At 53.0% G+C, this 25,357-nt stretch overlaps 1 protein-coding gene across 4 annotated transcripts in view; it reads left to right on the top strand.

Annotated features, from left to right (window-relative positions):
- The window catches only part of PEBP4 (phosphatidylethanolamine binding protein 4), a 289,209-nt gene extending 264,387 nt beyond the window's left edge, over positions 1-24,822 (top strand). For all 4 annotated transcript variants that reach the window (XM_030816974.1, XM_030816976.1, XM_030816975.1 and 1 more), the window contains 3 exons: positions 10,874-10,919; positions 13,146-13,259; positions 24,537-24,822. In XM_030816974.1, coding sequence (XP_030672834.1) covers positions 10,874-10,919; positions 13,146-13,259; positions 24,537-24,691 — 315 coding nt within the window. In that variant the 3' untranslated portion in view covers positions 24,692-24,822. The remainder of the gene's footprint in view (positions 1-10,873; positions 10,920-13,145; positions 13,260-24,536) is intronic.
- Positions 24,823-25,357: the final 535 nt, after the last annotated feature.

The following is a 25,357-nucleotide window of genomic DNA, read 5'->3' as shown; positions in this document are numbered from 1 at the left end:
TGATGGTGTCATTAGGAGCTATTAATGCTCCTCATCAAGGGTTATTAATAAACATGATATGCCACTCGCTCTGTGCACCCTGGCTGAGTGTAGGCCCAGCGGGGCAGGCCCAACATTCACAGCTGAGTAACCTCCAAGCCCATGGCACAGCCATCAGCCTCAGGAGGCTGGCCCTGCCAGGGGACTTCGCAGGATGGGCTCCTGGGGCTCCAAGGGTGGACGGAGGCAGCATCCCCATCCTCAGCCCCCACGCCGTCTACTCCCCGGCAGCCACCGATCCTTTCCCTCCAGGGTCCAGCGAGGAGCTCAGCCCAGTAATGACCCTTACACTTGGACCGCGCTGCAGGACCTTAGAATAATCCATTTCCTAATTGCACCTTCACAACAGCTCTGTGAAGAAACCAGGGCAGGTATTGTTATCATCGCCACTTTATAGGTACGGAAACTGAGACGCTGTGAAATTAAGTGTCTTGCTCAAAGTCATGTAGCTAATTGGTAATGACATTGGACTGAAGCCCAGGCTGCCCTGTAGGAGAATGGCTGTGTTAGATGCTGAGTTGCTCATTGGCTGAGGCTGCTTTAACTGGACGGCTCCATTTCCCTTGTTCTTGTGGCTGCCAGAAATCAGACCACAAAGCAGGGCAGCAAGACTTTGCTCTCCAAGGCGGGGGGAGTGGGGGGATCCTGCACCTTAGCGGGGAATTTCCTGGAGGGCGGGGATCTGAGTGAACTAACTCAGTAAAGACCATGGCGAGATGCCTGCGCACCAGGGGCACTCCGAGAGAGATGATTCCCCTTTCTTTGCCTGATGGCCATGACATAAACATTCAATTATTGGCCTCTAAGGAGGCTGGGGCAGGTGGAAAGCTGAATAGCCCATTCTTTTTATTTGCCTTTTTTTTTTTTTTTTTTTTTTTGAGACGGAGTCTCACCCTATTGCCCACGCTGGAGTGCAGTGGCTCAATCTGGCCTCACTGCAACCTCTGCCTCCCAGGTTCAAGCGATTCTCCTGCCTCAGCCTCCCGAGTAGCTGGGACTACAGGCTCCTGCCACAACGCCTGGCTAATTTTTGTATTTTTAATAGAGACTGGGTTTCGCCAAGTTGGCCAGGCTGGCCTCGAACTCCTGACCTCAAGTGATCCGCCTGCCTCAGCCTCCCAAAGTGCTGCAATTACAGGCGTGAGCCACCATGCCCGGCCTTTATTTGCTTTTCAGCTTTGCAGTCTCATGCCATAGTTGGGTACAAAACTGGCATCCACAATGACAACCACAATGGTATTTAAAATCACATAAGAAGACAAGAACTAGTATTCTAATAAGATGGCTATCCAAAATAGGTAAGATAAAAGGAGTTGGGGTGCTAAAAATATAAGATTTGAGATATCAGGGAAATGTTTTTATAAGGAATACCCAATTCCCTATATGACTTCAGATAAATGAGGTGCCCTGGCAACCTGAGGTTGATATCAAAAGCTACTTTTGTTCTGAGCATCTAGAAAGGGCAGTGTTTAGTTTAAAGTGATATCAGTGCATAGTAATCATATTTAGCAACAAACTCCTGATATTTGCTCTCAACTTAATATTTCTGTCTACTTTTTTTATTTTTGAGACGGAGTCTCACTCTGTCACCCAGGCTGGAATGCAGTGGTGCAACAATATAGCTCACTACGGCCTCAAATTCCCAGCTCAAGCAATCCTCCCACCTCAGCCTCCCTAGTAGCCAGGACTACAGGAACGCACCACCTCGTCTGGTTAATTTTTTAAATATTTTGTAGAAATGGGGTCTCACTATGCTGGCCAGGCTGGTCTGCAACTCCTGGCCCTGAGCAATCCTCCTGCCTCGGCCTCCCAAACTGCTGGGATTACAGGCATGAGACACTGCACCCCCACTCTTGTCTACTTCTAAGAAGAACAGGTTTAATAAGACCATATATTGTGTTCTTTCTTTCTTTCCTTCTTCTTAACCCCACCCCTGAACCCCATCCAGAGAATGAGTGACCCATGACAGGCAAGAGTCAAAAGGAGGTGGCTCCACAATTTCCTGTGGCTCAGCCAGCTCTCTGAGTGTCAGGGACTGAAAGTAACTTGGGCAAGTTTCCCCAAGCAGGAGTTCCCGAGGGCAGAGAGTTGGGAGTCCCAGCCAGTACAGGCCCCAGAGGCACCAGGGGCTCGAAGCTGCCATCTGTGTGACAAGAAACTTTGGAACCAAAATGCAAAGAAAAGAAGGATGTTCTCAGGGCAATTGTCTCTATGTGGTAGGATCCAGGGAATGCTTTTTCTTTCTAGTGCTTTTCTGTGTTTTACAATTTTTCTACAAGGAACATGTAGCCCTTTTATTACCTGAAACAAAAATTACTGTTCGTAAAAGGGAGATGTTTGGGTTTGGGAGTCCAAGAGTTACCTGCTCTGAGTGAGGCCATCAATGACAAAATTCAGCAGCATCCTGCTCTGACCTGCCACGTGGGCAGTGTCCCCGAGCCGGGGCCCACCCACATCCTCTCTTGACAGGCAAGGCAGCTCAGCCAACCAGCTCTGGTGGCCCTCCTGGGATACAGTTACTGATGATTTGGAGAAGAGAAGAAGCCTTGCCTGGGATCTGTGGACCCAGCGTTTAGGTTGCTGAGAGCTTTGAGTCTCAGAAATCAGAGGCACTGCCTACCATTCCAGTCTTATTCCCATCCTGCATTTCTAGCCTTCTCTTGAGATTCTTGAAGACACACATACTGGTTCTGGCTTCAGCGGGCAGCCAAGTCATTTGAAATCTTCTCATATCTCATGCACAGATTTATACATTGCTTAGGCAGCTTTCTCAACCTAAGCTGCCCTTCCCCTCCTTTATCTTGTCTACTAGAACTGAAAAACTCCTATACATCCTTCAAGGCCCCATATCTAGCCTCCTGTCAATAACTTTCTCTGATCACTACCCCCACACAGTTATCTCTTCCTTCATCTCTGCTCTCCCAGCATGGCCTCTAGGCCTCAATTATTTAAGCCTGTAATTGTTATTTCTTTGTGATTTATCTGTTCTAGCAGATCAGAGGCTCCTTGATACCATGACCTGTGCCTTAATTATATTTCTATCTCCAACACAGGGCCTCTCATTCATTCATTCATCTACTCATCTCACCAGCTACCATTCCTCAGGGGTAGCTTTGTGCTAGATACTATCACACACACACAGTTGCAAGACCATGTGACATTTTTGGCAACAGCACGACCTAGAACAAAGGGCCTGGAGAGCCTGTACTTTTCAAGCCTCAGACGGCGTGGGCCTTGGGAAATCTCGTCTCTTAACCCAGTGTCATGGAGGATGGTGACACTCTGGGTGAAGCTCCTCCCATCCTGGGTAAACTCCTTACTCCTAGAAGCAAATCATTCTCCCTCAACCGCACATTGATACATGGCTTAGAGCGCTTTCTCAACTTAAGCTGCCCTTCCCCTCCCTTGTCTTATCCACTGGAGAACTGAAAAGCTCCTACACATCCCTCAAGGCCCCAAAATCTAGCCTCCTTTCAATAGCGCCCACCCGACTTTGGCAGCTGGAGATCCAAGAAGTAACCAATTCCAGATTTGAAGCCAAACTAGGAATCAAAACCCAGGAGTCCCATTGCTAGACTGTGCCAAGATACCAGAATCTGCCATGCACCCATTGGCATCTCCTAAGATGATATTCACCAAGCTGTCCCCACTGCCCATGAAAGTGCCAGGAAAAGGCCTACCAAGTCTTTGATATGGACATTTCTGGAGGGAAACTGGTCCACAAAATAATTGGCCATCCTACACCTTGGAGTCTAGAAGTACTCAGCTCCCAGGAGGGCTCACATCTGCACCTCCTTCTTCCACGTCCCACGGGCTTCATTCCACCCACCTCAGTGGCCATCCCTCCTCTCCCCAACCATAGGGCAAAAGAGAAGGCCATTGGGGTTGATTGACTGGAAGCCTCTCCCTGGCAGCAGGCAGTAGTCTCCAGAGCTGGGTCTTCCCTAGGCTGGCGTTAGGTAGCCCCTGGGGATCTCAGAGCCTGGGAGCTGTCAGTGCTTTCCGCTCACTTACCCTTTGTTAATTGCAGAATACACAGATTGCTGGGTAGCGCTTTCCAGTCCTGTGCCTTTTCCTGGATCCTTTGCCACTTGGCAGCCTGCAGGCAGCTGTGCAAAACAGCAAGGAGCTTTCTTGTTTGGTGCCAGTGTCAGAGAGCTTGGAACTCTGTTTTCATTTTCCCTTTTTTTCTCATTTCTTCCTTCCCACCCTCAAGTGCTCTGTTTTGCTCATTTCTCCCTCTACTCTCCCTTATCTCCGTGACACCTTTCTGAGCCTTACCTTTCAAGTTAGGGACTCTTCTGATGCCTGTCCCCCCATCCCCACCCTCCCCAATTCCCCCATCCCCACCCTCCCCAATCCCCCCATCTCCACCCCTACCTTTCACCCAGAGATCAAAAAGCAAAACTTCCCACTCTGACGGGGGTTTGCACCCAGGCAGAACATTGAATCCTCCTGTGCAAATGGGAAGGGGTGGGTAAAGAGATAAAATAGTCTCCCTCACGGATATGTGCGACTGACCCTTTGCTCTGAGGGACCGTGAGCCTGAGTATCTGGGGCCTTCACAAATACCCAGGTGGGTGGGCCACTGCCTACAGGTAATTGAAGGGGAATGAGGGAACTGGGCCAGCATCCCTGCTGGGACCAGCAGTGAGCCAGACCCCTTCCCCACACTCCAGACCTACCAAATCCAGCCAAAAAGCCTTTACCTAAGGGGTTCCCCAGGTGAGGGAGGAGTGTTGCTGGACCCTCAAGTCTATGAAAGGTCTCAGAAAATGCAGTTCTCTGTCCCTATGGGGACACCCAAAGGATAGAGGTTGTTAAGTAGGGATGGCACAAGTTGCAAGCGCTGGGCACTGGGCTAGGGCGCCCATGGACTTTGACTATACCCACCGTGTGCAGAGCGTCTCATGGCTGACAAAGATGGGCAGGGTGTAGTCCCCACCCTTGAGGAGCTGAAGCTTCTCTGGTTTCTCTCCTGTCCAATGGGGCTAAAGATCTCTGCCCTTCCTCTGAATGGGATGTTGTGAGATCAACCAGTTGGATGGTTGCCTGGAGAATAAGGCTGAAAGCCTGTTACAAACGCAAGGTAATAGCGGTGGGGATAGACCCCTGGCTTCCAGCGCTGCGCTCTTTACCTGACCCAGACTGGACAAGTCTGGGAAGACAGTCTGCAACACCCTGGACTGAGAATGGGGTTGCTATGACTCTCAGTTGAGCCACAACTTTCCCTGAGTATCTCGCTTGCCAGTTCCAGGCTAGCTTGCCAGAGAAGCAGTGGGCTCTGAGGTGGGAGAGAGCTGGAAAGGAAATCTCATGTTCTAGGAACCCAGAAGCACCTCCAAAGTGCCCATAGTGTTGAGCCCCTTTCTCTGCAATTAGAATAATTTGCAGCTAGTCCTGTGCCAAGCAGTCATGCACAAACCCAATACCCTACTCTCACGTACATGTGCACATGCATGCACACACACACATGTGCATACACACACACACACACACACAACTGGGGCCAGCTTCTAGGAAAAAGGAGTGACTACTATTCTTTTTCTTTTCTTTAAATTTTATTTTATTTAAGTTCCGGGGTACATGTGCAGGTTTGTTACACAGGTAAACGTGTGCCATGGTGGTTTGCTGCACCTATCGATCCATCACCTAGGTATTAAGCCCCGCATGCATTAGCTATTTATCCTGATGTTCTCCCTCCCCCTGCCCCCACCACAGGCCCTCCAGTTGTGTGTGTTGTTCCCCTCCCTGTGTCCATGTGTTCTCATTGTTCAGCAACCACTTACGAGTGAGAACATGTGATAACTACTATTTTTCTTATACCCTGAGCATTTAAGGGTCCTTCTAAGAAATTCACCTCCTCTTCCCTTCCCTTGCTAGGAGAGTCATGGGTATTTTAGACTACCCATCTCCAGAGGATGCTGATGAGGAAGAATTGCCTTCGCTGGGCCCTCCAGTCCCAAACTTAGAAAGGCCCAGAATGTCCTCCTAGGCACACTACCCAAATACCTCGTTGTTCCTGGTCTGCTCTCCTGAAAAACTCATCCTGGGCTTTTCAGTGTTCTTGAGGATGAGAAAATGAACTACGTCTATGTTGTCTGTAATTTCTATAATTACAGTTCACCCTTAAACAATGATGGGGTATGAGGCCGGGTGCGGTGGCTCACGCCTGTAATCCCAGCACTTTGGGAGGCTGAGGCGGGTGGATCACGAGGTCAGGAGATCAAGACCATCCTGGCAAACACGGTGAAACCCCATCTCTACTAAAAATACAAAAAAAAAAAAATTAGCCGGGCGCCATGGTGGGCACCTGTAGTCCCAGAATGGCATGAACCCGGGAGGCAGAGCTTGCAGTGAGCCAAGATCATGCCACTGCACTCCAGCCTGGGAGACAGAGTGAGACTCCGTCTCAAAAAAAAAAAAAAACAAAAAACAATGAGGGGATATGGGTGCCACCCCCAACAAAGTCAAAAATCCAAGTATAACTTTGGACTCTCCCCAAATTTAACTACTAATAGCCTACTGTTGACTGGAAGCCAATAATATAAATAGTCAATTAACATGTTTTGTATGTTATATGTATCCTATACTGTACTCTTACAATGAAGTAAGCTGAAGAAAAGAAAATGGTATTAAGAAAATCCTAAGGAAGAGAAAATATATTTCCTATTTATTAAGTGGAAGTGGATCATCATAAAGGTCTCCATCCTCATCGTCTTCACACTGAGTGGGCTGAGGAGGAGGAGGAAGAAGAGAAAGAGTTAGTCTTGCTGACTTGGGGTGGCAGAGGCAAAAGAGGTGGAAGAGGTGGAGGAGGTGGAACGGGAGGCAGGAGAGGCAGGCACACTCAGTGTAACTTTTCTCGAAAAAACATCTGTTTATAGGTAGACACAAATCAAACCCATGTTGTTCAAGGGTCAACTATATTTCTTCTTTTTAACCTTAACATTTAAACAAGTTCCTTTTGAAACTGTCAGCCTGTCTTAGCTATAGGAAGGGAAAGGAGATTTGGTCTGTGCTCAGCCCATCTTAAGGAGGCAAGAGCACATCTGGAGTCTGGGCTGGGGGAGGCAGCAGGGTCAAAGTGAGGAGGCCCAAGGTGTGGCGGAGTTCTTAGCAGACCCTGCAGGTTGGGCTATAAACCTTCCCTCATCGGTCAGTCCTGGAGAGGCTAAAACTTCTACCATAGAATCAATACCTGGTAGGGGCCTTCGGAGACGTAATTCTAAACGGCGAGAAAGCCCAACTTTCAGCCTCCTTCAGGGTCTCCTTCCAAAGCCCATCTCTTCTCAGACTCGACAGGAGTGGTGTCTGTGTTCCTCAAACACTGGGCTGGTAACCCCTCCTCCCAGGGCACTTTCCTAGCCCAGCAGCCCTGAGCAGTGCTCAAAACTACAGGTTTCTCCCTCCTGAAACTTCCTTGAATCTCATCCATCCCCAGACAGTTTCAGCTTTCTAGGGTGATCGCAGGCTAGAAGTGACATTCTAATCCATATATTTGTTTTGAGACAGTGTCTCACTCTGTCATCCAGGCTGAAGTGCAGTGGCACCATCATGGCTCAGGATTACCTCCCTGGGCTGAGGTGATCCTCCCAGCTCAGTCCCCTAAGTAGCTGAGACTACAGGCATGGGCCATCATGCCCAGATAATTTTTGCATTTTTTGTAGAGACGAGGTTTTGCTATGTTGCCTAAGCTGGTCGGTCTCAAACTCCTTGGCTCAAGCAATCTGCCTGCCTCAGCCTCCCAAAGTGCTGGGATTACAGGTGTGAGCTGTTGCACTTGGCCATCATGAAGATATTTTAGAAGAGCTAAAATCGGGTGGGAGGGCCCCCATTTTCACCTCAGCCCCAGCCCTCCAGATAATATCTCCGTATTTTAATCATGGTCTTTGGAAAATGATGCCTCCCATAGAAATGATGGGATTGTCATGATGTCACAGAAAGAGCACAGGATGGCACTGAGGTCAAAAGGCATGAGACCTTGAGTCAGCTGATCTCGAAGGGCCTGGGGTCTAAGGCATCATCCTCCTTGAACATTCTGGATTTTCCCTCTCTGGAGCCCAACTCTCTCACCTTTTAGAATTTAGTTTCCTAAAGCCCCTACCAGGTGTTGATTCTGTGGCAGAAATTGTAGCCCCTCCAGGACTGACCAATGAGGAAAGATTTACGGCCAAAGGGAACTTTGGCAATTCTCAAGACACTCCAAGTAAATCACATCTTCTGACCCCACGCTATGTGGGGACCCCTCTGCCACCAGGTCCTCCCCCGTTCTTTCTGCCAGTGAGGACCAGCACCTGTCCATGGGATCAGCTCCAGGGGGGACCTGAACAGTCCATTTGCCATCAGTGCCCCAGTCAAGCACAGGATCTGCTGGGTGGCTAGGAAGGGCCAGTGGCTTGCCTCAGCAAACCCAACGTAAGGATTTGCAGAGTCTTCACCTATGCTGGCCCAAGTTGATAAGAAAAGCTCCCCAGAGTGAAAGGATGAAGAAAGGGAGCCTTCCCACCCCATCAAGGCTCCAGATCAGCCTTTCCACCCATTACAGCTCTGCACAAACCAGCTTCCCCATCTGACCGGCCCCGGCCCCAACCCTTACCTGCTCCCTGGCCTCACTCTGGGTGGGACCCAAGCCTGGGGGCAATTGAAAAGAAACAGCCAGCTTAGGTTGCTATTGTTTAAACAACCGCTGGCTGGACTGACTTGGAAAGGAATAAGGGGAGGCTGAGGAGCTCAGGGCAGACGAGGCTGGGCAGGTCTTCCCTGCGCTCAGCCCTAGAACTCTCCATCTTGCTGGGGTGGCAGAAGAGCTCTGTAGGGAGAGTGGCTGCTAGGCATCTGTCAAGGCCTTCCCTCCTCTCCTGAAAGAGATGGGCGGCAAGGAGACAGGCTTCCATTCTCCAACCCCTTATCCTTGCCACAGCCCTTTGGCCACACCTGGGCTTGGATAATGCCAGGCCTGGATAATGCCAGGCCCAAAATATGGGGAGTTGGGGGACTGTGCTGAGAGGGGAGCGAGACAGAGCTGGAATGTGCATCACCATATGGGTGGGACCTGATGTTGAAGGCTGCCCAGATTCTCCTGAGCAGAAAAGAACAGGATCAGGGAGAGTAGAAGGAAGTTAAAGGAAAGAGATCTCAGCTGGGTGCAGTGGCTCATGCCTGTAATCCCAGCACTTTGGGAGCCTGAGGCGGGTGGATCACCTGAGGTCAGGAGTTCGAAACCAGTCTGACCAACATAGTGAAACCCCATCTCTACTAAAAAGACAAAAATTAGCCAGGCTTGGTGGTGGGCACCTATAATTCCAGCTACTCGGGAAGTTGCAGGAGGCAGAGGTTGCAGTGAACCAAGATCGTACCACTGCATTCCAGCCTGGATGACAGAGCGAGACTCCAAAAAAAGGGAAGGAAGGAAGGAAGGGAGGGAGGAAGGAAGGAAGGAAGGAAGGAAGGAAGGAAGGAAGGAAGGAGCAAGAAAGGGAGGAAGGGAGGAAGGAAGGAAGGTAGGAAGGAAAGAAGGAAGGAAGGAAGGAAGGAAGGAAGGAAGGAAGGAAGGAAGGATCTATCTCACTTGTATCAGGTGAAGAAGACAAAGTACAAGGGGCTCGTGGGGGAAGGGTCTATCCTTCCACAGTCTCCTGCTCCTTCTTCCAACCAAATGAGACCTAGGTCTATAGGAACCAGCCTTGGAACAGGGATATCTGACCAAGAGGCCCAAAGTGAGGATAGTAATAGACAAGCTGCAGTCCAAAGGGGAGGAGATCTGGTGGGTTCTGGACTGGGCAAGTAGGACTTTAGTTCTATAAAAGGCAAACCTCAAGCTAGGGGATTGGATCTCACCTGCCCCTGCCCCTACCTCAAGCAGGGCCTCCCACCTCTCCCCCATCCTCCCAGCATCCCATGAGCCCCTCTTCTAGGCTTGGTGAAAAGGTAGCCAAGGCACAGTTAGGTGTCGGCAGACTCAATTAAGAGTCACGCTAATCACCTTCATTAAGGCTATAAAACCCCACACCTAGGGGCCTCGGGGCTCCCTGGCATGGCCTGGGCCCCTGAGCCATGGCACAGACCCAGGGGCCTGGCTCCAGTCTCTTTCATCTGAGCATCTCCCAGTCCTGCACAAACAGTAATTAGCACCCACCCCCGGGGTCACCTCATTATCCCACAGACACCGAGTGGAGGGGAGGAGGGAGGGAAAGAGAGGAGGGAAACTGAGGCTGTCCCAGTGGCCAAAGAAACTGCCCCAGGGTTGTGGGCTGACTTAACTGAGGGTGGGGAGAAGCTGCCACAGAATCAGGCAGTGTAGCCTCCTCCTGCTTTCCCTTCCCCTGCTGGTTGCTCAGAGCCCATTGCTTAATATTCTAAAGGCTCCAAGGGGAGGAGAGTCCTCCCTCCAGAGAAGATGGGCTCCTTAGTAAGATCCAGAGAACTGCAGATCTAAGCACCTCCCTTAGATCTGACCAGACCCTGCAGGTGATGTCAAGCACCCAGTCTCAGGCACTGATGGGGATCATGGAACAGCTCTTTGGGAAGTGTCCTACAGGGCCTCTCTAGAGGGAAGGTGTCCATTTGCCCCCCTCAGCATTACCTGTGTCTGTCCTCTCTCCCTGGATCCCCTAAGGTACCCATTCCAAAACCCCACTCACTGCCCTGTCTCCCAAAAGCAGCCGTACATCCTCCTCCTCTCCCATCTTCCTCTTTTCCCATCCTACTTCCTCTCCCATCCTCCTTCCTCTCCCATCCTCCTCCTGCAGAGAGAGAAGCAATCCCGCAGAGCCCATGTGGCCTGAAGTGTGCCCAAGACATAACCTACAGCCCTGCTTGTCTCTTCTTTCAGGGCGCCGACCTGAAGAAAGGGAAGATTCAGGGCCAGGAGTTATCAGGTGAGTAAGACCCTAGGGACCCCTTCCCCCAGCCAGGGCATCAGTGACGATCACAGGAATCAAAACCTCATGGTGCTGCTTTGTCGTGTGCTAGCGCCAGCCCGAGAGTTTCCTTGGATGCCCTGATTTCATCTCCACAACTGCCTTTTATGGTCACTGCCATCAGTGTCCCCATTTTAAAGAGGATAACACTGAGGCACAGATCATCCTGTGCCATGTGAACGGCTAGTAAAGAATGCAGCCAGTGTCACAGTGCAGGGGGCCATCCAACTGGAGGCTGCTTGCAACCACTGTCCACCCCCATCCTCCTCCCAGCTTCCCTCTCGCAGATCCCTGCCCCAGGAGGATGCCCCCAACCTACCTTGAAAGGGATGCTCAGGTAGTGGGCTGGCCTCTGGCACAGGACTGGGCACCAAACTTAGCCCTGCAGTTCCGTGAAGCAACGTGGGCTTGGGCACCAAGCAGGCCTGGATTCAGATCCCAGCACCACCACTCACTGTTGGCCTGGCTTTACCTCTCAAGCCTCCAGGAAATGGGAAGATGGAGGAGATGTCATAAGTGAAGGCCTACAGCCCACGGCCTGGCCCGGAGAAGTGAGCTAGCATGTGTGAACCCTTTCCCCTCCTCCTTACACCTCAATTCTCTGCCTTTGGAGGTTTTGAAGAGGGAATTCTTGAGGAAAGCCCTAGTGAGAGGCATTAGTCTCTATCTCCCTCGAGGATAAATTCTCCATTGCACAGATCCAGTGAGTTCTCACTTCAGACTTGTCCGCACAGAACCGAGGTCACCAGTTTTGGGCAGCGTTGAGTGTACCCACGGTAGAGTGCACTCCACAGCCCACATGCCCACACATCTCACCCACACTGACTTGTCCCATCTGCCCTCCATACTCAAGCACACGAGGAGACTCCCTGGCACCCACCTGTGCTCAGAAGTCTTTCTCAGCACTGGCGGTGTTTAGGAAGAAATGCTCCTTTACCTGCATTTACACACACACTAACAGGCCCTCCAAAACAGCCTCGGGGCGTTTGCATACTGGCTTTTCGTGTACACACACCCACCCCGAGTGTGACCTCCAACCACACACACTCACATGGCTCCCAGCACACCCAGCTCTGCTCTCACTCTGAGTGCGCTTGCGTGTGCACACACACACACAGACACACACACACACACACATCTGATCTGCCATCCAAAAATTCAGGGAAAGATGAATCGTCGGGAATTCCCCAGCTGTTGGCATGCTGGAAGCCACCAGTGGCCGGAAGTGCACAGTGAGGGACTCTTCCAACGCTCCAAGCAGCAAGTAGTGCCTTTGTTTAATGATCAGGAGAGGAAAGAAGGGGAGATGGCCATAAAGGACCGATACTCCCTCCCACCAACATCCTCATTGCAAATGCTTCTTTCCCACCCACCCAGAAAGATTCTTGGCTCCAGCCTGGCTCTCCTCCTTGGAAAGGAAGATGGAGAGAGGGAAGGGGAGTGGGAAGGGGTGAAGCACTCTGGGAAAGAGTCCCACCTTGAAAGACCCAGGCCAGGCCAGCAGGACCTTGACTCTCTGCATGGACTGGGGAAAGAATGAGGGATGTCCCCACCCCACTTCCCCCCGCCACCACCACCAAATAAAAGCTCAGCCTCCTGGAGCGAGAGGGAAGGACTGGGAGAGGGGCCTTCTCCCTGGTGCCCCGAGCACCCAGCTCCTACAGCTCCCATGATCAAACCTTTGAACCCAGTCCCACCCACCCTCGTAACCACTTCCAGATCCTCCAGACGCAGCCAAGAAATTGGCTTCTTTGGGGATTGAGTTCATAAGCAAATGCCGAAAAAATAAATAAAAATCCTCTGCCAAACACACTCACAGAGGAAGATGGGCTTCTCCTGAGGCAGGAAATCCATCAGGATAGACTAAAGCAAAAACAGGACAATGCCAACACCCACTGGCCCATAAAGGCCTGGGAGCCACGCCAGCACCCGAGGCCTTCAAGACAGCTCAGGGTGTTTCCTCTTGGACCACCTCCTCCCCTACTCTCACCCCCACCAAAATATGTACTTCTTAAATGAAGATACTGAAGCTGAGATCCCGCCAAATACAAATCCTAGTGGTTTGCAGGGGTGAGTGCCGATCTGGGGCCCCAGGGAGGTCAGCAAGACCATGGGAAGGCAGAGAGCTCTACCCTCGGTAGTATGGGATGTTAATGCCCACCTCTCTCCTTCTTCTACCTGTAGCCTACCAGGCTCCCTCCCCACCAGCACATAGTGGCTTCCGTCGCTACCAGTTCTTTGTCTATCTTCAGGAAGGAAAAGTCATCTCTCTCCTTCCCAAGGAAAACAAAACTCGAGGTAAGACCTTCCCATCCTTCCAGCCACCACCGGGGTGAATTCTGGGATGGAACCAACGCTTCATGCATTTACGGGGAAATTGGGGCCTTGGCCCCCACTCATGAGCCTTGGAGACCGGGGTCGAAGGCTGGTGTTTCTTGGGAGCGAACTGGAAGGAGTGCCCTAAAGATGTTGGCATCAGATGTGGTCTCCCTTGAGAAGTAAATCCCACAGACCAATGTGGAGGCTCCAGCTGGGTGGGTTGGTATGTAAGGCAGGGTCTCAAAGCAGGTGACTGGAGCCAGGGAGAAGAGTACCCCGAAACTTTGCATGTCCTGTGCAGGCAGCTGCCCCTGAACTTTGGCAAGGCATTGTGCTCTGTAATTGAGTCTGATCTGGGCAAGAGGGCCCTGGAATGCCACCCTGCCGGTCTATCCTCATGGGTTGCTAATTACTGGGTCAGCTGTGCCATCTCAGCGATGAGGGGAAGATGTCCCCCACTATCCCCCCTCCACTAGCTTCTCTGAGCAGCCCTCCTTGGCTTCTGGAGCAGACCAACTCCCTATAGCCTCCTAATGGCGAACCCCGCCTGCTTGGCCTCAGTCCTCCTGCCACCAGGGCCAGGGAGCAGGAGCAGTGGCCACTTGGCCACTGCAACATGCCACAAGTGACTCACCTGACCCAGTGTGAGCCATGCCCCCGACTCCCCCACCCGCCATCTGAGCCTTAGATTTCTCCTCCAGAAAATGGGAAATAAAGCCATCCCTGCGCTCTATCAGCTCCCCAACTTTAGGGAAAGGAAGACAATAGAGACTGCACAAATGCCATCTGAGAGTGCAAGGAACACGTCCTCCAGGCTGGCAGGAAGGCAAGTGGGAGGGTGGGTGTCGTCAGCCATTTCCTCTCACCCAGTGACCTTGACAAAGCATCCACCCACTGGGAAGCCGGCACAGGTATTGCTACAACCGTGATGCTGGAGGCCCCAGAGGAGAGGAACATGGAGCCCAGAAAGGCACAGGTTGAGCGACAGGGCCCTTCGGATGTGCCGAGCAGGGCCCACCTATCACAGAGGGCTCCAGGCCACCCTGGGAGTGGAGCTGGTGCAAACTTTCCACCAGTGAACCTTCCCCAGGTGCCCTCCGCACCTTGCCAATCTGTGAATCTGTTTAAACGGCTTTGCCAAAGACATACTTTTAAGTTTAGATGCAGAGAGAAGGAGACAAAATTATGTATCTTGCCCAGACCAAGAAAAACTGTCTCCAGCACCCTGGCTACCGATCTCACCAAAGATGTCAGGACCTCAGCCTATGACATTCCCCCACCCATGGGGTTCTCATAAAATGGAGCAGTGCCTCTGAGCCCCACCATGAGACTCCGGGGTCACCATGCCTATGCCCAGGGTGGGAGTCTCTCGGGGGTGAAGTGCTTTCTGAAGGCAGGATGGAGGGAAGGATAGAGCATCGGGAGATGCCATGAGGAGGGACAGACAAGGGAGAGGAAGGGAGCTGCGTACACCAAAGACGCTTCCCTACTCTGCACGCTTGGGCTCCTGAGGCTTGACCACAGCCTGTCCTCCGGAAACCACAGTGGCCTGAGGGACCAGCAAAGGCCTGACCCACCCCTGCTAGGATGTTGGTGACCAGGCAAGGAAGCCAAAACGCACTGGGCCTGAAACCCGTTGTTTGGTCTTGTGTACTTCCCCGCCCCACCCCTTGACCCACCTTTTGTCCATGGGGAACTTGGAAACTGGACTTGCATCTGTACAGGGTTTAAAATGGCCCTCCCAGGCTGGGAGGGATTACATGCCTGTAATCCCAGCACTTTGGGAGACTGAGGTGGGAGGATCACGAGGTCAAGAGATTGAGACCATCCTGGCTAACACGGTGAAACCCTGACTCTACTAAAAATACAAAAAAAAAAAAAAAATTAGCCGGGCGTGGCGGTGGGTGCCTGTAGTACCAGCTACTCCGGAGGCTGAGGCAGGAGAATGGCATGAACCCGGGAGGTGGAGCTTGTAGTGAGCCGAGGTCATGCCACTACACTCCAGCCTGGGGATAGAGCAAGACTCTGTCTAAAAAAAAAAAAAAAAGAAAAAAAAAAGCCCTCCCAGATGAAAGCCCCAGCCAAGGTCCCAGTCTTGCCATGTGATGCCTTCCATGTGCCCAGTGCTGTGCTGGGAACTTCAGAGGAAACACAATCAAGGGCACCAGGAATTTTCCCCGCCCCCAAGTGGCTTATAGTCTACTTTGGAAACAATTAAACAACAATGCAGAGCAGGTTGTAATTAAACACTTAATTGTGTGATTCTAACTGTAAGGACAATTGGAAGTCTGTGGACTCAGGGATAGATCTCTTCCCTTCCTGTCATGCCCTTCCCTCCAGAACACTGTGCTCTCTCCAGCCAGAGAGGATATAAAGGTGTCTTATTGTAGAGTGAGGCAATCTGGACTCCCCTCTCTCTAGTTAGTAGTTTCACTTTGAGGCCAATCAATGAACCTCGCTGGGCCTCGGTTTTCTCATCTAGAAAATGAGGGGTTGGCTCCAGATGATCTACAAATTTCTCTGGCCCTGAGGCCATGGGGAGGAGGTTGGAGCAGGGCTGGGCCCTAGAGAAGGAGGAGACCTGAATCCTTGAGTGAGGGAAGAGGGACCTCTGGGTTGGAGAAACCACAGATTTTTTTTTTAAGTGAGAAAATGGAGGGGAAGGGGGAAAACAAGGTTCTTGAAGGTCCAGCAGAGGAATGGCTTTTGCGGGTTGACTCTGGGAAGCCATTAGAGATTATTTACCAGAGAAGCAACACTCAAAAGTCACTCTTTGGAGATGATGAACCTGAAGGGGCAGGCAGAACTGACCAGAATGAGAGGACAGGACACTACCAGAGGGGTCGAGACATAAGGCGGTGAGTTGTAGATGAACCCAGAGGTGATTGCAAAAGCAGAAACCCCAGATCCTTGCACGGTGTTGAAACACTCAGGGCCTGGTGCTCTCTGAAGCACCTGGACAGTGTCTAGGGACTTATGGAGCCCAGGGCTGGACCAGTGCTTGGGAGGACAGAGCATGGGGTCCTGCCAATGAACACAGGCCCCAGGACTTGCCTTGATCTAGATTTATCTCCATGGGAGAGAATCCGTGGAGGAAGCAGGGTGTCAGGGGTTGGGAGGGGGGCAGTGTGGTGTAACCAGCTGCTTGTGTCCCCTGGGTGAACAGGCAGGAAAAGCTTCTAGAGACTCGAGGGGAAAGGTCAGCCTACAGGAGCCAGGTAGAGGGGCGTCTATGGCAGATGGGCCACTGAACCCCATCCTATTCAGGCCTCTTCCCTCCCTGGATCTTATGGGTAAATGACAGGCTTAGGGTGAAGAAGGGGGCTTCAGATGATTCTAGTAGAGCCTGTCATGACTATGTAGGGGGATGTGGGGATGGCACTGTTCAGACCCAAGGAGGTAAAACCCTCCCCAGGATTCCTCTTTTTACTGTGACCCCAGGACAGTGTACATGTGGTCAGTAAATAAGATCTTTACATCCCAACTCTGATTGTTTGACCTTGACCAGGTGACCTCCCCTCCCTGGGCCTCGATTTTGACCTCATCAAGATACGGGGTTGGACTAGTTGATCTTCAATTGAATGACCTGAAATTGATTTGCTCCCAGCTTCCTGAGATGTCCTCGCCTCCCTGTTCTGCCAGATAAATGCAGGGACCAGCTGATGAGGCTCGACTTTCCCAGCCAGCCTCGACATTTCCTAGTAGAGGTCTTCCATCAGACCCCAGGAGGCCAGGAGCACAGCAAGGGTCCTGGAGGGGCTTAGAGCTACCCTGCTTCTAGCTGATGAAACCCTGCCGTGCCACCCCACTCCTCCTACCTTTGCCCAGCTCCTTCCTCTCTGGCCACTTTTGAACCACGCCTGGCATAAGTCAGTAATGCCTTCTGCATTCACTCAGCCGTTGCCAGATGCCTAGTGTATACTTGGCACTGTTTTGGGTGCTGTAAGAAGTCACCATGTGTTGGTGTCCCTGCTCTCATCCATGTGTGGAGTCACCCTGGCGTAGCTCTATGGATAGGGGGTGCTCACTGAGTGAGTCAGGGGAGATATTCAAACAGCACAAGCATAACCGGTCCCCAATAAGGGAGGAGCAGAGAGACCCCTGAACTCTAAACAGTCTTAACTGGTGCCTCTGGCAAGGGCTGGCCGGCTAGCGTCACAGGACAGCTGTGTGACGCTTGTCCCAAAGGCCACACTTTGCCTTTCCAGATTTGTAGCCGCCGTTATCTCAGGCCTGTGACATGCTGGGCTGTCTCCCTCTGATTCTAAGTGAATACTCCTCTGACGGGGACACCTTCCCTTCCAGGCAGATTTCATTTGCACCTTGTACTATTGCCCTTGTGTGCGGCACACTGCCAGAACGTCCCTGAACTACTTCTTCGCTCACATCTGCCTGCTCACCACTGCCCATCTGGGCATCTCATTCTCCCCTTCCCAGACCCGCAATGCCTTGCCCACCTTCCAAGCACCAGTCCCGGCTGCTGGCCCCCCATCATGCCCTCTAGAACAACCCCACAGGGCTGATCCACTCAGCCAGGCTTCCTCCCGCCTGCTGTTGGCATCTCTAGTCTTCTCCACTCACACAACATTTGTTGTGCCTCCCCAGACATCTGCTTTGATCTCTTTTGTATTTCTAAATCACTTGCCACTCCTGGCGGCCCCCCTTCCACCATTAGACTATCAGTTCCTTGAGAGAAGCGCTCACCTCCACCTTCTTTCCCTTCTCCCACCTGTCCCTGTGCCCAGCCCACTGTTGGCTTTCAGTCAATGAGTGTGTCTGTGTGTGGGACACACCCACATATGCACATCCACAAGCCATTCACACACATGGATCTGCACATTCTCACACCCCCACATTCACAAACACACGTCAGCTTCCCTCAGCACCTGAGAAGGCAGCCACCTCTGTGAGTACCATGCCCACAAGTGACAGTCTCTGCATTGATTGACGTCCTCCCTGTCCCAATCCCAGGCAGGCAGGGCTGCCTCTCCACCAGCCACCCTGTCCCTCCCTGGCCTTTCCCTTGCCAACCATGTCAAGGGGACAGGACAGTGGCCATCACCCCTACCCCAGGGCAAACAAGGAAAGCAAAGCCTGAAACAGTGAGTGGCATGACTTACCAAGGGCATCCACAGTTAACAGCCATTTGACTTTCTTCTGACTTCCAGGGAAGGGCTCTTTGCACCTGCCACCACCTTGCCTACATCCCTGCTTTCCTGACCCAGACCACCAGACTTCTGGGCCCCAGTGGGGATACAGACAGAGCACAGTTGCATCCTGCTGTCCCAGGCCTCCTTGGCCAGCAGCAGCTGCCCAGAATGGTCCACACACACACCCGCTCCCTGGCTGTGGCTGAGCCTCAGAATCCTGGGGAGCAGTGGTCTGTGCCACACCACACCTCAGTCACCTCACCCAGAGGTGTCACAAGCCAGCCTCACACTCCTCTTGCAAGCGAGCAGGGGAAATCCCGTCTCTGCCCCACGAGAGGACATGCCACAGCTTGTTCCAGAAGCCACTCCAAGGCCGAGTGCCCAGGATGGTGTCAACGTGCTGGAAACTAACGGGCAAGAGAGGCTCAGGTCACCACCTCCAGGGCATCCTCAGGGCCTTCAGAGGGGAAACTTGCTCCCTGCAAAATGGGAGTCCTGGGCCAAGCAGCCATAAGCCGCTCCCTAGCACCACAGGCATCCAAATTCGGCAGCTCAGAGGTGGAGCCACCCACCCACGGAGGTCAGAGAGGAGAGACGGGCAGGAACTTGCCATGCAGGGGGTTGAAGTCTTGCTTGTGGCATCTGAAGGCATGCAGGCCTCGGTGGGTGAGAAAGAAGTGGAATCGTGGGGCCAAGGGCAGCAGAGCCCCACGAAGCTGCAAGAGTAGGAGATATTGCTGCAGAGGGATGAGGCTGGGAGGAAATCCACCAGCCTAGTAGCAGAACACAGCAGCTCATGGTGTCAGGAAGCATGGAGGGAAAAGGCCTGAGAGGAAAGGGGGCCCTGCCTGGAGAGCAGCCCCCGCCCTCAGACTGCCCCCCACCAGAGCACACACAGACAGACACAAACACACTTAGCCCACCCTCGTGACCTCCCATGGTGGTTCACCTGGCCCAGCCCCAGCATCCCCCAGGGCCCAGCCCCTGATCACTGTGTGGGCTTGTGGCAGGAGGTGTTCTTCCTCCAAAGGGCCCCACCCACCTGGCCCAGCGGGTAGAACTGGGGGCCTGGCAGCCGCCCAGCTGGGGCCATCTGGGGCAACACTCAGACAGGCGCCCAGGCTGGGAACCGCCTGAAATCTCCATGAGCCCCAGGCAGACCTCCTCAAGAAACAAGTCCCAGTCCAGCCAAACAGCCATCCCGAGCAATATTGAACACTTTGTGAAGAAACCACACAGATAAGCCCCCAGATTCTACCCAAAACTCCAGCCAACTGTCGCCACTACCAAATATTGGAATTTATCGCTGGGAGCTAAACTGGCAGCTTGAAGTCTCCCATCCTCCTGATCCCTTTCCCGCCCCACCCCCAGCTGCAGAAGGGAGGAGACCGAGGGGATGCACTGGCTGGACAATTAGAACCAGCTTCCACTCTTCAGCCCTCCTGGGTCCTCTCTCCAGAGGAGACGCGGGTCACCCCTCACTACCCCGAAACTCCCCTGGCATCCCCTCCCTCTCACTCCTGCCAAAGTCAAAGTGCCCCCGACTACCCCAAAGCCTCTTGAGCCCGCAGGATCAGCCACTCAGCAAATCTCCTCCCAGAGTAATTGGATGTGATGGAACGAGGGCTTTTCAGGTCCTGAGTGGAAGTCTCCGGATGTCATTTAATGGCATAAAAAATAAAAGGCTCAGGCCTCCCGCCTACCACCGCCAGGACATCATTAATCTCGGCAGAAAGGTATCAGCGCTTCTATCAATGTGGCCGGTCCCGTGACGAGCCAGACAAATTACAGACCTGAGCCAGGCTCTCTGTGGGGCGGTTATTAGGCTGGAGTTGAGTTTTTGTTTTTTTCTTCGGGGCCACCATCCCCCAACAAGAAGCAGTGGTGCCCTTACCTAAGGGGAGAGGCAGCGAGGCCAGGGAAGAGGGTGATCACCTTGGGTAGATACTGGACACCACCTGAAGGAACAGGGCTGTTCAGAGCCAGAGCCAGTGACCCCTGTCCTTACAGAGACTGCCCTGGGACAAGAGGCTGCCGCAGCTCCAACCTCAAGGGCTCAGCAACCCACTCCCTTTTCTCCAGCCCACCTGAACAGGGGCCCATGGGAGAATGGAGCTGGGGTGGGGGGACATCTCCCTCCCTCAGCTTCCTACCCCACTTCCCAGGCTAAGAGGGAAATACATCAGGACAAAAATACTGAGGACCAAGGACCAGTCAGGTGGGAAGTGTCCCTTGGCTACAGCAGGGTCACCCAGGAAGTGCTGTCCTTGGCTGTTGGGAAGTCTTAAGGGTGGGCCTGGCTAGGTGCGGTGGCTTACAACTGTAATCCCAGCACTTTGGGAGGCCCAGGCAGGAGGATCACTCGGGCCAGGAGTTTGAGATCAGCCTGGGCAACATAGGGGGACCCTGTCTCTACAAATAATTTTTTTTTAATTCCCCGGGTGTGGTAGCACACAACTGTGGTTCCAGCTACTCGGGAGGCTGAGGCAAGAGGATCACCTGATCCTGGGAGGTCAAGGCCATATGAGCAGTGATAGTGCCACTGCACCCCGGCCTGGAGAATGGCCCTGCCGAAGGGAATCCAGGGGTGTCACTAGGGGTGGGGACCTTGTCTGCTAGGGACCCAGACTACAAAGTTCTACTGCTGGCCAAGGCCACCCTTTGAAGGACCAGACTGTGATTAGTTTAGTATTACTTGTATTATATTAGAAACTCGCCGAGGGCAGGGGGTAAAATAAGGCAGCTCCGCTGACCCCATGCCTGGCAGAGGACCAGGGTGATGGCTGCCAGTGTTAAAGGGGCCCTGGGGTCTGACCTCATCTAAGAGCTTGCACTTCTGGCAGGGGAGCAGACGCCCCATTCTACCAAGCCCTGCAAGGGGGCCAGGGTAAGCTGGACGTGGCAGAGCACCTCTCAGTCTCTCAGATGCCTGCTTAGCCCTAACTGGCCCAATGGAGTGGTTCAGAGTTTGTCCTGCACGTGACAAACCACACCCAAACAGTAGAAAGCCAGCCTCACAGATTTGGGAAGCTTGGGGTGGAGAGACTGACTGTCAAGACCTGCCCCAGGGCTGTTTCCAAACATTCCTGCCATCATCACAGTCCCTGGGACTAAAGCTCCAAGGAGGAGCCCCTTCCCCAGCTGCCGAAGACAGGAGACATCTTTCTGCCCTAGAGCCTAATAGGCCAGGCACAGAGTTGTGGCGCAGAAACCCCCCGGTGGCTCTAGATAAGGTTATCAGGATTTCCCCTTGGCCCCCATCTGGAACATCGCTGAAATCTAACATCTCTCTTCACTAACATCTTTCCTATCAGCACTGACCAGTAAGTGAGAGTGCCAGGGCCGCTGCATCTGGCTATGCAGGATGAGAACAGCACCCCCTACGGTTGTGCAGGGATCAACCTGTACATCATATGCGGCAGCCCTGTCCTGAGATACCCAGGCCTCTGTGTTCCAGCCACAGGGCAGGTGGCTCATGAGACAGGCATCAGACAGCTTCCTCCTCCTTTCTCCCTTCAGCCAAGGCCTCCTACCACCAAGGCCTCTGAAGTGCCCACACTGCCTCTACCCTCATCCCAGGAAGAGCCTGGCCTGGGTGCGTCCAGAGTACAGTGGAGTGGCCCAAGCACAGACAGCAGCGCTGCCCTCTTCCTGCCTGGCCCCGGACTCTCTGCCTCTCGGGGACAGCAGTGCCATTCAGGAAGGGGCTTTCCTCTGAGCGGTGACCACAGAAGCCACAGCCTCCTAGCTCTCCAGCTCTCCCCACACACCCCAAGGGCCTGACTCACCCCCTCTGCCTTCTAGAACTTGCCCTCTGTGGCAGGAAACGGGGTGTAAGGAGTTGCGGCCGAGCCAGGAAAGGAGGCAGCAAGAGGCTAGCCGGCACGGGGACTGGGTTTCAGGAGCTGGCCAGGGAGCCGGAGAACCACAGGGCTGTCGACTTGGGACTGGAAAGGAACCACGAGTCCCCCAGGGCACTGAAGGCTCAGAGGCTTCCGAACTGTTGAGAGGAGTCAGCTCTCGCTCTGGACGCAGGGGATTTCTTCCCCACAGCTTGCCCCGGCCTCGTGATGGGTTTCAATTCCCTTCCTGCCATGCAGGTTCCTTCCTGCCCTACGGTGGGGAAGGCCCCCTCGTGCCTGTTCCTGCCACACACCAATTCACCCATAAGCCCTTATTACCCTGGCGTGCGTGCGCACACACACACACACATACCAGCATACACATATGCACCCACGCATATACATGTGTGTGCACACACTCGTTCTCAGGGTCATAATACCATAATTCCTTTCCTTCCAGCCAGCCGGGCTCCTGGGATGCAGAGGCTCAGGCACAGCCCCTCTGAAAGGACACTCAGATGACACCGAGCCTCCTAGGAGAACCCGGCTGCAGTCAGTACACCTCTAGTGGGAGAGGCTTTCTCAGCACCTTGGCCACCCTTTCTGCAAAATAACTCCTGGAACCCCTTGTTTTCCAGCCCCCCTGGGCCCCATCTGAGCATGCAATCATGGAGTCAGATAGGATTTGAGGGAATCTGCAAAGGCCTTTCCCCATTCCTGCCCCTACGAAGCTTCCTTGCCAGTTCCCCACCTTGTGCCCCAGTCATCCCATCTGTGAAGTGGGAATGGGAACAGTCCTCCCTTTTTAGGATTGGTGTGAGGATTAAGTGAATTATGTGTCAAGCTGTTACGGTAGTACCAACACATAGGAAGCACAGAAATTGGGGTGTTACTGCTATTATTTGCATTATTCTTATTGTTATTTTGGGTTTCGGATTAAAAATTATCCTCTCCTTGAGAACATCTTTGAAATGTCAGCAGCCTCTGGGAGGCAGGAATGCTTTAATGGGCTTGATATCTTAATTGCTATGAAAAGGATGGTGGGTGCTGGCCGAGGAGACAGGTAGATGGAAGGGTGGGTGGCCCGTGAGTCTCAGGTGAGGTTCTGAGAGCTGTCAGCCCCTTGCCCTCTTCCGTCTGGATATCAAAGGTGACTGGTCTCCATTAATCCACTGTATATCGACCACTGCCTAGCTCTGCTCTGGACAGGGTCTTCCCCAGGCACTCTCTCTCCACCTGGGAGGTTACTGCATTTAGCAAAACAACAACAACAAAAAAAGTAGGATGCCCAGTAAAATTTGAATTCCAGATAAACAACGAAAAAAAATTCATGTAAGTATGCTCCATGCAGAATGTGGGACATGCTCACACCAACAAACGATTTGCTGTTTATCTGAGATTCAAATTAAACTACTTCCTGCCTTTTCCTGGCAAGCATCTGCCCAGGGTGCCTGACACCCAGGGTTTGGGAAACAAGAACGTGGGAATATGCCTCTGACCACTTCCCTCAGCCTCACTCTGTGCCCCGGGCTGTGCCCTCCTTGCCCTGCCACAAGGCCTGTTCACACTTGCCCCGGAAGATGCGCCTGCCTGTACACACTTGTATTTTCTCCCCCTGAGGAGGAACCCTCGGACCTGGGCACTGTCTGGGCTTCTGCAGGCCCAGCTCCCCCGCCAGGGTCCAGAGGCTGCCCCTCCACCTCTGCCACGGGGAAGGAACCCTGGTGCACCCCTGTCCTGGGACAGAGAGGAGGAGGTGGTTGGGGTTTAGGGGAGAAGATTGAAAGAAGAGCACAGATACTTCCCCCAATCTCAGCCCCAGCAGCAGGGGTGAGCAGGTGTGAAGGAAAGCATCGGTGAAGCCTCCAGTCCTGGGGTCAGGGGAGCCTGCAGGGAGAGGGCATTAGCAGAGGAAGTGGGCAGCCCGCATGACTGGGCTTCCTTTCTGCCCGGGAGCGAGAAGGCAGTTTTGCTAAACAGAGGCGCTGGGGAAGGAGACTCAGGCATCCTTGACTCGGGCTGGGCTCTCAGTCCCCATTGCCCTCTGGGGAGCAGGCAGCTCTGCTGCTGTTCAGAGGCTCTGCTAACATCTGGGGGCTGCCTCTGCGGCAGGAGCCAGAAGCTCCCCCAGCCACTACGCCCCATGGTCATCACATCACCTGCTGCCTCGGCTCCTCCGAGCCGGCCTCCCTCTCAGGCCCCTGCCAGCTTTAAAATTCATGGCTCTTTCTCACTGCCTCCCTGTGGTCTGTTTGTCCTTCCAGGCTCTTGGAAAGTGGACAGATTTCTGAACCGCTTCCACCTGGGCGAACCTGAAGCAAGCACCCAGTTCATGACCCAGAACTACCAGGACTCGCCAACCCTCCAGGCTCTCAGAGGAGGGGCCAGCAAGCCCAAGCACAAAACCAGGCAGAGATAGCTGCCTGCTAGATGGCAGGCTTTGCCATCCAGGCACATGGCCACACTGCCCACCACCAACGATGTAGGTATGGAACCCCCTCTGGATACAGAACCCCTTCTTTTCCAAATTAAAAAAAAAATCATCCAGGGCTTGGTGCTTTGCTTCCTAGCTTGTATTCCTTTGAAAAGCAACAAGAGGAAATCGGCCAATATCCAGCACTGGGGACCGAGGCTTTCCTGTAAATGCAAGGGGTTGGGTGGGGAGTGGGGGGAATAGACAGACAGGCAGGATATAGTGATTCCTATGCCTGAACTGTCACTGAGTTGCTGTGGGACCTCACGGAAACCTCTTACCCTCCCCAAAATTCTGCTCCCTTGGCTGTGACATGGAGGTAGAAAGAAGTGGGAGAGGGTGGTTGGTTTATCACCACGGGCCTTTCCAGCTCTGACATTCGACATTCATTCAGCGACTATTATTGCATGTGGGATGCACCTGGCCTTCCTCTAGGCACTGGGGATGCATGCCTCCCTCATCCCCATGCATGCTTGGATAAGGCAGACACAGCATGGTGCTCACCTCGTGGAGCTTCCAGTCTAGCAGGGGAAGGAAATATCCCCAACAAATGATAAACTGTGATAAGTATGATGAGGGTATAAAGGGGGCCTGATTTCTGATGGAGAGGAA

The sequence above is a fragment of the Nomascus leucogenys genome, chromosome 8 (genome assembly GCF_006542625.1).
Source record: "Nomascus leucogenys isolate Asia chromosome 8, Asia_NLE_v1, whole genome shotgun sequence".
NCBI classification, from domain to species: domain Eukaryota; kingdom Metazoa; phylum Chordata; class Mammalia; order Primates; family Hylobatidae; genus Nomascus; species Nomascus leucogenys.
Note: the sequence above shows the minus strand (reverse complement) of the source record. Positions and strands in the feature narration are given on the sequence as shown.